General features: G+C 38.4%; 1 protein-coding gene across 15 annotated transcripts in view; it reads left to right on the top strand.

Annotated features, from left to right (window-relative positions):
- Positions 1–12,530, top strand: part of CNTRL (centriolin) — an 83,365-nt gene that overhangs the window by 51,435 nt on the left and 19,400 nt on the right. For all 15 annotated transcript variants that reach the window (XR_012126499.1, XR_012126503.1, XM_073225404.1 and 12 more), the window contains 5 exons: positions 369–558; positions 1,604–1,917; positions 5,521–5,726; positions 6,684–6,876; positions 12,390–12,520. Coding sequence is in view for 13 of the 15 variants with exons in the window: in XM_073225404.1 (XP_073081505.1) it covers positions 369–558; positions 1,604–1,917; positions 5,521–5,726; positions 6,684–6,876; positions 12,390–12,520 (1,034 nt within the window). In the remaining 2 variants the exon portion in view is untranslated. The remainder of the gene's footprint in view (positions 1–368; positions 559–1,603; positions 1,918–5,520; positions 5,727–6,683; positions 6,877–12,389; positions 12,521–12,530) is intronic.

The raw sequence follows: 12,530 nt of genomic DNA, 5'->3' as shown, positions 1-12,530 counted from the left end.
GGGAAGGAGTGGGAGAGGAGCTGAGTGACTTAAAAGCCATGCCAAGCTCCCAGGGCAGCACGAGACTGATGTCTCCAGATTGCCTAGAAAGTTCACTGGTTTCCCTTGCCTCAGTTGCTGGGCCATCCAGGACAAGCCAAAGGAAGAGAAACCACCAGAAAAGATGAGTATGGGAGAAGAGAAGGTGACTCCCAGGCAGTTTACATGACCATGTAATCGTGTCTCACTTCTTTCTGTGAAAACTGAAGATTCCTATATGTGAAAAGAAACCAGTTCTTTCTCAACTTTGCTACATATCAACTTTGCTGTGGACTTTGACATCTTCCCAAATCAGCCTTTTCATGTGTAAAATGTGTCATTCATTTTAGGTTTCCAGCCACAGCTCCCAGGCTACAAAGGACTCTGGTGTTGGCCTAAAGTACACAGCCTCAACTCCTGTTAGAAAACCACATCCTAGGCGGCAGGATGGGAAGGAAGGCAGTGGACCTCCGCCTGCCTCAGGATACTGGGTTTATTCTCCCATCAGGAGTGGATTACATAAAGTGTTTTCAAATAGAGGTAAGTTAAATCACATATGAGAAGTTGCATTTCTCTTCCTATTTAATAAGCTTTTTTTGGTTCCCTGAAATCCATAAGACACGGTCACTTCTTAGCTTGCTCTGTGATGCTCTCTCTGATCTTGTTTGGCCTGTGACCTCTTGTCTTACCTCTCATCACTCTCCTATAGGTCAGCTATATGCAACTGCATGTCACAGCGTGTCATGTTCCTTAAACCTCCATGTTTTAAGCCTCCCACTTGGAATGTCTTTCCTTCCTCTGCCAAACCTCTTCCTACTCCTCTTTCACCAAAACCCAGGTCCTCAAACAACATTCCTTTTATGGAGCCTTCCTCCACCCTGTCTTACCCAGGCAGTCTGAGCAGCTCTATTGGTTTCTCTGCTGGAGTGTAGCAGTTTACATGATACAAGGTTATGGCATCAATTTACTTGACTAAAATGAAATGCTAAAGATCTGTCTTCCAAAGCACCTAGGGGAAGATCAGACTTAGGGTGAATCCTTGCTCTTTCACTAGGTAGCTGTGTGATTCTAAACAAATTATTTAATTTCTCTGAGACTGTTAATCTGTAAGGTGGAAATATCACCATCTGAGAATTTGCTCACTCAGGAGCTATTTATTGAGTGCCTGGCAGGACACTAGGTTCTCTGTCATCAGTGGTAAACAGTTCCTGCAGGAAAAGTAAGTAGGTAAACCAGCACCGTACCTAGTGTTGTATGTCTTGATAGTGGTACATGCTGAGAGCCGTGGGACCTCCCAGCACATCTTTGTTGGTCTTTTATGTAGTGCAAAGTAGGCACCCAAATGGTTGCTGCATAAGTGAATGAATGAAGATGGGAAAAAAACAAAGCAACAGATAATAAGAAAAACTCAAGAATCAGCCACTGAAAATAATTTGAATCCCTGTTTTAGTCTGCTTTTGACATTTTTTACAGAAGTTTATTCTCTTATCTCTGGTATCTTGGCCTAAATGCCTCTGTTCTCTATCAAACTGGTTTACCTAATAAGCCATGGGGGTTAAACACTCTTCTGTTTATTTATTTAAAGATGCAGACAGTGGAGGAGACAGCCAGGAAGAGAGCGATCTGGATGACCAAGAGGACTGTCCATTTGTGCCTCCTCCTGGATACATGATGTATACCGTGTTTCCCGATGGTTCTCCTGTACCCCAGGGCATGGCCCTGTATGCACCACCTCCCCCGTTGACAAACAATAGCCAGCCTCTCACCCCTGGCACTGTTGTTTATGGCCCACCTCCTGCTGGGGTCCCCATTGTGTATGGGCCTCCACCCCCCAACTTCTCCGTGCCCCTCATCCCTTTGGGCGTGCTGCACTGCAATGTCCCGGAACACCATTACTTAGTAAGTGAAAAGACACCTGTCCACACTGCTCCCATGGGAGATGGCATATGGCTATACATTTAATGAGTTGATCTATTTAAGAATGGATTATATCCCAGAAGTGTGTGTGTAAGGTTGATGTTTAGAATCGAGCGAACATTCTCTTATTAAAATACTGTTCTGGACAGGATTTAGAGTATCAAGCCAGCCTACAAACGTGGATTAGCCAATTTCTTAATAAAAATGCTTTGCTTTCAGTCCAGAAATTAACCATTTTTAGAAAGCTTATTACATACTAAATTAATGTGTTTGTGTAGATATATTCACATACTAATGCTTGTGCTTGTACACATATATGTATATGTGTGTGCTTGTCTATACCCACATGTAATAGCAGCATACAGCAAGGTTTTGGTGGAGATTAATGACTATGCTTTCTTTGTTTTCATAGGTCTTATCATACACAAATTCTGTATTCTGTTTTTCCCATGTAATGTTACAAGCATTTACCTATGGTTTGTTTTGTTTTGTTTTTTTATTTTGGTATCATTAATCTACAGTTACATGAGTGACATTATGTTTACTAGACTCCCCCCATCATCAAGTCCCCACCACATAACCCATTACAGTCACTGTCCATCAGAGTAGTAAGATGCTGTAGAATCACTACTTGTCTTCTCTGTGTTGTACAGCCCTCCCCATGCTCTTCACCCCCTACATTATGTCTGCTAATCGTAATGCCCCTTTTCCCCCTTTGTCCCTCCCTTCCCACCCATCTTCCCCAGTCCTTTTCCCTTTGGTAACTGTTAGTCCATTCTTAAGTTCTGTGAGTCTGCTGCTGTTTTGTTCCTTCAGTTTTTTTCTTTACTCTTATACTCCACAGAAGTGAAATCATTTGATACTTGTCTTTTTCCACCTGACTTATTTCACTGAGCATAAATACCCTCTAGCTTCACCCATGTTGTTGCAAATGGTAGGATTTGTATTCTTCTTACAGCTGAATAATATTCCATTGTGTATACGTACCACATCTTCTTTATCCATTCATCTACTGATGGACACTTAGGTTGTTTCCATTTCTTGGCTGTTGTAAATAGTGCTGCAATAAACATAGGGGTGCATATGTCTTTTTCAAACTGGGCTGCTGCATTCTTAGGGTAAATTCCTAGGAGTGGAATTCCTGGGTCAAATGGTATTTCTATTTTGAGTTTTTTGAGGAACCTCCATACTGCTTTCCACAATGGTTGAACTAATTTACATTCCCACCAGCAGTGTAGGAGGGTTCCCCTTTCTCCACATCCTTACCAGCATTTGTTCTTTGTCTTTTGGATGGTGGCCATCCTTACTGGTGTGAGATGATATCTCATTATGGTTTTAATTTGCATTTCCCTGATGATTAGTGATGTGGAGCATCTTTTCATGTGACTGTTGGCCATCTGAATTTCTTCTTTGGAGAAGTGTCTGTTCAGTTCCTCTGCCCATATTTTAATTAGATTATTTGCTTTTTGTTTGTTGAGGTACATGAGCTCTTTATATATTTTGGATGTCAACCCCTTATTGGATATGTCATTTATTAATATATTCTCCCATACTGTAGGATGTCCTTTTGTTCTATTGATGGTGTCCTTTGCTGTACAGAAGCTTTTCAGCTTGATATAGTCCCACTTGTTCATCTTTGCTTTTGTTTCCCTTGCCTGGGGGGATTTGTTCATGAAGAAGTTGCTCATGTTTATGTCCAAGAGATTTTTGTCTGTTTTTTTCTAAGAGTTTTATGGTTTTGTCACTTACATTCAGGTCTTTGATCCATTTTGAATTTACTTTTGTGTATGGGTTAGACAGTGATCCAGTTTCATTCTCTTACTTGTAGCTGTCCAGTTTTGCCAACACCAGCTATTGAAGAGGCTGTCATTTCGCCATTGTATATCCATGGCTCCTTTATCATATATTAATTGACCATATATATTTGGGTTAATATCTGGACTCTCTATTCTGTTCCACTGGTCTGTGACTCTGTTCTTGTGCCAGTACCAAATTGTCTTGATTACTGTGGCTTTGTAGTACAGCTTGAAGTTGGGAAGCGAGATGCCCCCTGCTTTATTCTTCCTTCTCAGGATTGCTTTGGCTATTCGGGGTCTTTTGTGGTTCCATATGAATTTTACAACTATTTGTTCCAGTTTCTTGAAGAATGCTGTTGGTATTTTGATAGGGATTGCATTGAATCTGTAGATTGTTTTAGGCAAGATGCCCATTTTGACAATATTAATTCTTACTAGCCAAGAGCATGGGATGAATTTCTGTTTGTTAGTGTCCTCTTTAATTTCTCTTAGGAGTGTCTTGTAGTTCTCAGGGTATAGGTCTTTCACTTCCTTGGTTAGGTTTATTCCTAGGTATTTTAGTCTTTTTTGATGCAATTGTGAATGGAATTGTTTTCCTGATTTCTCTTTCTGCTAGCTCATCGTTAGTGTATAGGAAAGTAACAGAATTCTGTGTATTAATTTTGTATCCTGCAACTTTGCTGAATTCACATATTAGTTCTAGTAGTTTTGGATGGAGTCTTTACCTGTGTTTTTACAAATATTTTTAAGCAATATTTTAATGACCGCATGACATTTCTTCAAGCAATATTTTAATGACCGCATGACATTTCTTTAAGCAATATTTTAATGACCACATGACATTTCTTTAAGCAATATTTTAATGACTGCATGACATTTCTTTATATGTAGACAGTATAGTTGACTTAACTATGTGCAAATTTTTAGTGTATTTAATATTCTTTTCTTAGGCTAGATTCCAAGAAATGATTGCTTCCAAATCACTGGCTTACTTTATAAGCTTTTTGTTCTAAAGAAAATAAAACACATTATAAACTCCTCCTTCAAATTCAAGATACTTGGAGCTCTTTATTTTTAACTTTCCCTGTCAGCAGATTGAGAGGAAGATAAAGGACTAAGATACCTGGTGCCAAGCCACCAGGCCCATATCAATAGGTCAGACTAGTTTCAGAGGGACTGTGTTTATTTACATGGTTAAAAATGGTAGCCATTCACATTATCCTGTAGTTTTTCAGTGCATATTGTATTTATAAAAATTGTTATTTCAGCGTTTGATAATCTGTTAAGCTGGTTCTTTTACCCTCCAATATTATCCAGCTGTTTCTGTAATTTCCTAGGTATAGTTTTATAACTCCCTATATATTTACAAGTTATTTCTTCAGCTTAAGCCTTTCTCATTTCATTTATTCTTCAGAACTCCTCTTCTATTGGGCAGTCTTCTCAGACCATTCCCTTCCCATGTGCCCAAAAAAGAGACTTCTATATCTGTCTCTTCTGCTAGATGCTGAACTCTGGAGGCAGAAATTATCCATAAGAAGTGCTTGGTGAATGTTTGGACAGTTGGACTGGTGGAAAAATTTAAAGCTTTGTTGGTCCATCAGTTTCATCTATGGCATGTGAAAAAATTGACTTGATTTAATTTTCTTTTCATATTAAAGTCTTAGAAGCTACCACCATTTTCAAATTCATAGATACTACTTTAACCACAGTTAACATCAGCTTTTGTCAGGAAAGAGGGGAAAGGAACATCATGTGATGTGTCAGTATTACATTTATTTTCTTTGTTCAGGAGAATGAAGTTTCTAGATTAGAAGACATAATGCAGCACTTAAAATCAAAGAAACAGGAACGGTGGATCAAAGTATCCAAACAGCAATCTGAGAAAGAAATGGAAGAGCTACATCGTAATATTGATGGTCTTTTGCAAGAGAAGAAAGACTTAGAACATGAAGTAGAAGAATTACATAGAACCATCCAGAAACATCAACAGCGAAAGTAATTATTAGTCGCTTTGTTTTCGTAATTCACATGACTGTGATACTAGTTCATTAAGCTAACTTATATCAGTGTTGTACAATAGAACTTTCTGTAATCTTGGAAATGTGCTAGCTGTCCAAAATGGTAGCCACTAGCCATGTGTGGCTTATGAGCACTTGAAATGGGGCTAATGAAACTGAGGCATACAATCATGTTTAAATTAATTAATAGCCACATGGTGTTACCATTTTACACAGTGCAGGTCTAAGTTCTTTTGGCCAATAATCCAAATCAGCTCTTGTAGTCCCTCTTGGAGAATGGCACAACCATCCCTCTCTCCAGCTGCCCTGGCTAAAAACATGCCAGGTATCCTCCCTTTCCCTCACTCCCTGCATGCCTTCATTTAAAGAAGAAGCATATGTTAATATGTTTAGTTTATTTTCATGTTTTTCTTTCATAGTCCCGTTTTCAGAAAATTTTGATATGGTACCCTTGAATTACCAAATCCTGTGTTATGCCTTCTGATTTGTCAAATACTGTCACCATAATTTTTCTGCAGCAGAACAGAGTAAATGACAAAATTAGGTAATAGGGACAGTTGGTGAGCTGGGCCTTGAAGAGTAGTTTTGAAGGAGTAGATGATTATTGTGGTAGTAGTTTCTTTTCTTTTTATACCACAGAAGAATGTGGTATCAGTATTGTCTTGATCAAGTGCTGACAAAAAAGATAATCTTTATATTAGAAAGGACAAAACAAAAGCATCATACATTATATGTATTATACACTCACCATCAACAGTATGCTATGTTGGATAAAAAGGTAAATGTAGACCTTGAATATAATCAGATGTAACTGTCTCTCCCATCTCTTCTCCTATAAAATTAGATAATCATTGTGTATCTATCATTTAGGCTGCAAGTATCTATATTGTCTACATTGAAAACTTCTTAATGTGTGTGTACATGATTTCTTCAGAGACTTCATTGATGGAGATGTCGAGAGTCTTATGAATGAGCTAGAAATAGAAAAATCACTGAAACACCATGAAGATATTGCAGATGAAATTGAGTGCATTGAGAATACCCTTCTAAAACGTCGAGCAGAGCTCAGGGAAGCTGACCGACTGCTGGCGGAGGCTGAGAGTGAACTTTCCTGCACAAAGGATAAAGTATGTTTTGTTGTAGTTTGGGGTGAGACAGCTTACTGTCATCAGCATGAAGGATTAGAAAGAAAACATGCTAAAGCATAATCGTCCAAGTCAGACAGCTGTTCCAGGCTGGACTGTGCTGGTTAAGGAGCTGTGAGCATTTGAGCAAGTCACTTACGTTGCTGGCTTTGCTTTCCTCTTCTAGAAATTTAGGCTAAGAAGACTTAGGTGTTCAGTATGAGTTAAATGAAGTGGCACATTTAAAGCTCCTGAAGTCATTTAGTTCCTTACACACCCCACTTCCTTTTCCTGTGTGTCTTTTAAGAACTTATTTGGGCTCTGATATCTCTGTTTATTAAATAGGTCAATCTTATATTCTTATAAGCAGTAATGGGTCTCAGAAGATTCCTAGTCTTGCTTTGTTCACCAAGTTGATAATGATATAAAATCAAGTATTTTTTGGTCCAGGAAAGTATTCTTGAGACTACAACACAGAAGGAAGTTAAGGAAAAGGAGCTACATTTTATGAGCCCCTACTGTTCCACACATTGGCTCTTTAATAAATATCCTTCATTTAACCTTCCCAGCAACCCTGTAAGATGGCTGTTGGCCCAGTTCACAGATGTAGTTCACAGAGACTGGCAACTAGCTCAGGGTCACACAGCCAAGTTATGCCTCACCACAAGAGCTTTTATAGTTAGATGAGAATTCCAGGATAAAAAAGTCCCATACTCACATGGAGCACCTCAGGAAGTATTATTTTTATATTGATATTTCAACATGGATCTATTTAAATGAACAAAAATCTATTACCCTGGAGCTGAAATGATTTATTAGAGAATTTCTATGAGTGATGGATCTAATAAGAATGAAAAAATGTCCTAGTCTCTTTTCATATGATGAGTTCCTTCTTCTGTCAATGTTAGATTACTGTGAGAGGAAATGGTGTGAGCAGGATTAGAGAAAAAGGTATCGGTATATAAAAGAAAATTGATGATACCAGTATTAGCAGAGATAATAAATGAACTGAGGTAAATAAGCTCCTCCCACTCTTCATGCTCCCAAAATGACTCAGGGAGGCAGCTTGCTGAGAATAAAAAAGGAAGGAGATGGTGCTGTGTTTTGTAAGGAATATGCCAGACATGTTAAAACCTAGAAATAGATGGAGAAAAAAGGAACTTAGAAATATAGCTTTCTGGAGTAAGTGGTGAGTTTTGTACAATGCTTTGCTGATGAAACTGTCAGAAACCAGCTATCTGAAATGGAAAGAAGTATGGTGAAATAGCAAGCTCTTTGGGAGCTTGCCAATGCTTTTGCATCCACGCAAGATATTTAAAGACTAGTTTAACATACAAATGCCTCTGATTTTAGTGCAACTGCAAAACTTAGGTTTCTTGGCTGAAGGTGAGTCACCACTCAACCAAGTGCAAACCAAACTCTATTTTTGGACCTTTGGGGACATTGTTCTAAGCCTCTTACTCAAGACAGAAAAAGAAACCAAGTTGATATTTTAAGAAAAGAATGCTGGGTTTACCAAATCTTGTCAAGGAAGATTTTGAATACTTCAGAAGTATTTAGTAGTTGTGTTTCTCAGCCATAATTAAATCATCTTCAGGTTAATGAGGTTTCACTTAATATAAGACCTAGTGTACAGCAAGAATCTATGTGGATGGAATATTTGTAAAATCACTACAGTGCTTAGAGAATACTATGAAAAATTATATGCTAACAAACTGGATAACCTAGAAGAAATGCATAACTTTCTAGAAAAATACAATCTTCCAAGGTTGACCCAGAAAGAAACAGAAAATCTGAACAGACCAATTACCAGCAATGAAATTGAACTGATAATCAAAAAACTACCTCCTAAGAACAAAACCCCTGGACCAGATGGCTTCACCGCTGAATTTTATCAAACATTTAGTGAAGACCTAATACCCATCCTCCTTAAAAGTTTTTCAAAGAGTAGAAGAAGAGGGAATACTTCCAAACTCATTCTATGAGGTCAGCATCACTCTAATACCAAAACCAGGCAAAGACCCCACCAAGAAAGAAAATTACAGACCAATATCCCTGATGAATGTAGATGGAAAAATACTCAATAAAATATTAGCAAACAGAATTCAACAGTATATCAAAAGGATCATACACCATGACCAAGTGGGATTCATTCCAGGGATGCAAGGATGGTACAACATTTGAAAATCCATCAACATCATCCACCACATCAACGAAAAGAAGGACAAAAACCACATGATCATCTCCATAGATGCTGAAAAAGCATTCGACAAAATTCAACACCCATTCATGATAAAAACTCTCAACAAAATGGGTATAGAGGGCAAGTACCTCAACATAATAAAGGCCATATATGACAAACCCACAGCCAACATTATACTTAACAGTGAGAAGCTGAATGCTTTTCCATTAAGATTGGGAACAAGACAAGGATGCCCACTCTCCCCACTTCTATTCAACATTGTATTGGAGGTCCTAGCCATGGCAATTAGACAACACAAAGAAATACAAGGCATCCAGATTGGCAAGAAAGAAGTTAAACTGTCCCTGTTTGCAGATGACATGATATTGTAATTAAAAAAACCCTTAAGAATCCACTCCAAAACTACTAGATCTAATATCTGAATTGAGCAAAGTTGCAGGGTACAAAATTAATACACAGGAATCTGTGGCATTCCTATATACTAACAATGAATTAGCAGAGAGAGAATCAGGAAAACAATTCCATTCACAATTGCATCAAAAAGAATTAAATACCTAGGAATAAACCTAACCAAGGAAGTGAAAGACCTATACCCTGAAAACTACAAAACACTCATGAGAGAAATTAAAGAAGATACCAATAAATGGAAACACATCCCATGCTCATGGATAGGAAGAGTTAATATTGTCAAAATGGCCATCCTGCCTAAAGCAATCTACAGATTCAGTGCAATCCCTATCAAAATACCAACAGCATTCTTCAAGGAACTAGAGAAAATAGTTCTAAAATTCATATGGAATCACAAAAGACCCCAAATAGCCAAAGCAATCCTGAGAAGGAAGAATAAAGCTGGGGGGATTATGCTCCCCAACTTCAAGCTCTACTACAAAGCCACAGTAATCAAGACAATTTGGCACTGGCACAAGAAGAGACCCATAGACCAATGGAACAAACTAGAGAGCCCTAATATAAACCCAACCATATGTGGTCAATTAATATATGATAAAGGAGCCATGAACATACAATGGGGAAATGACAGCCTCTTCAGCAGCTGGTGTTGGCAAAACTGGACAGCTACATGCAAGAGAATGAAACTGGATTATTGTTTAACCCCACATACAAAAGTAAACTCAAAGTGGATCAAAGACCTGAATGTAAGTCAGGAAACCATAAAACTCTTAGAAGATAACATAGGCAAAAGTCTCTTGAATATAAGTATGAGCAACTTTTTCCTGAACGCATCTCCTTGAGCAAGGGAAATGAAAGCAAAAATGGACTATTGGGGTACACCAAACTAAAAAGTTTCTGTACAGCAAAGGACACCATCAACAGAACAAAAAGGCATCCTACAGAATGGGAGAATATATTTGTAAATGACATATCCGACAAGGGGTTAACATCCAAAATATATAAAGAACTTACAGGCTTCAACACCCAAAAAGCAAATAAACTGATTAACAAATGGGCAGAGGATGTGAAGAGACAGTTCTCCAAAGAAGAAATTCAGATGGCCAACAGGCACATGAAAAGATGCTCCACACCATTAATCATCAGGGAAATGCAAATTAAAACCACAATGAGATATCACCTCACAACAGTAAGGATGGCCAGCATCGAAAAGACTAAGAACAACAAATGCTGGCAAAGATGCGGAGAAAGGGGAACCCTCCTACACTGCTGGTGGGAATGTAAACTAGTTCAGCCATTGTGGAAAGCAATATGGAGGTTCCTGAAAAAACTAAAAATAGAAATACCATTTGACCCGGGAATCCCACTCCTTGGAATTTACCCAAAGAATACTTCTCAGATTCAAAGAGACATATGCACCCCTATATTTATTGCAGCACTTTTTACAATAGCCAAGAAATGGAAGCAACCTAAGTATCCATCAGTAGGTGAATGGATAAAGAAGATGTGGTACATATACAGAATGGAATATTATTCAGCCATAAGAAAGAAACAAATCCTACCATTTGCAACAACATGGATGGAGCTGGAGGATATTATGCTCAGTGAAATAAGCCAGGCAGAGAAAGACAAATACCAAATGATTTCCCTCATTTGTGGAATATAACAACGAAGCAAAACTGAAGGAACAAAATAGCAGCAGACTCACAGACCCAAAGAAGGAACTAGTGGTTACCCAAGGGGAGGGGTGTGGGACGGTGGGTGGGTGGGGAGGGAGGAAGGGATTGAGGCGCTTTATGTTTAGTACACATGGTGTGGGGGATCATGGGGAAAACAGCGTAGCACAGAAAAGGCAAATAGTGACTCTATGGCATCTTACTACACTGATGAACAGTGACTGCATGGGGTATGGGTGGGGACTTGATAATATGGGTAAATGTAGTAACCACATTGTTCTTTCATGTGAAACCTTCATAAGAGTGTATATCAATAATACCTTAATAAAAAATTAAAAGAACAACAAAAACAGTAAATCACTACAGTGCCACTTAATTGGGTAGATACTTTCATTTAAAAAATAACATATTACAAATTACTTTTAAGTAAAAAGGGATCATCCACAATCTCACCAACCTCAGATGACTTTATTTTTGCCTAGCCTTTCTGTCTTTGTTGACACAGATATAGTTACTAGTTGCTCTTACAATGCTTATACCATTAAAAAAATTTTTTTCAACCAACGTAGTATCACTAACATTCTTCCATGTTGCTGCACTGTCATCTTATTTTAAAGCTGCATGGTTTTCCATTATACTGATGCATTATCACTTACTAAATCTATTGTTTGTCAAGTCTTGTATTATTTCAGTATACAATGAGCATCTTTGTTGTAATAGTTCTTTACTTCTGAATTCTTTCCTCAGAACTGGAGAGTCAAAGTGAATGAACATTTTTTTTATTAAGGTATCATTGATATACACTCTTATGAAGGTTTCACATGAAAAACATTGTGGTTACTACATTCACCCATATTATCAAGACCCCCCATGCCCCATTGAAGTCACTGTCCATCAGTGTAATAAGATGCCACAGAGTCACTACTTGTCTTCTCTGCTACACTGTCTTCCCTGTGAACCCACACACACACACCGTGTGTACTATCGTAATACTCCTCAATCCCCTTCTCCCTCCCTCCCTCCTCGCCCACCCTTCCCCACCCCTCCCCTTTGGTAACTGCTAATCCCTTCTTGGAGTCTGTGAGTCTGCTGCTGTTTTGTTCCATGAAGGAACATTTTTATCAGTCTTTCTGAATTGTCTTAGTTTCCAAAACAGTTGTAACAGTTTCTACTACCAATAGCTGTGAGAGAGTACGGTAACTGGCTTTTAATGAGAGTTTCTTTCCTAGACAAAAAATGCTGTTGAAAAGTTCACTGATGCCAAGAGAAATTTATTGCAAACCGAGAAAGATGCTGAGGAGTTAGAAAGGAGAGCTCAGGAAACTGCTGTGAACCTTGTCAAAGCCGATCAGCAGCTCAGGTAGGTGGAA

Source organism: Manis javanica, chromosome 2 (genome assembly GCF_040802235.1).
Source record: "Manis javanica isolate MJ-LG chromosome 2, MJ_LKY, whole genome shotgun sequence".
Lineage (NCBI taxonomy): Eukaryota > Metazoa > Chordata > Mammalia > Pholidota > Manidae > Manis > Manis javanica.
This window is presented reverse-complemented; position numbering and strand designations above follow the sequence as displayed.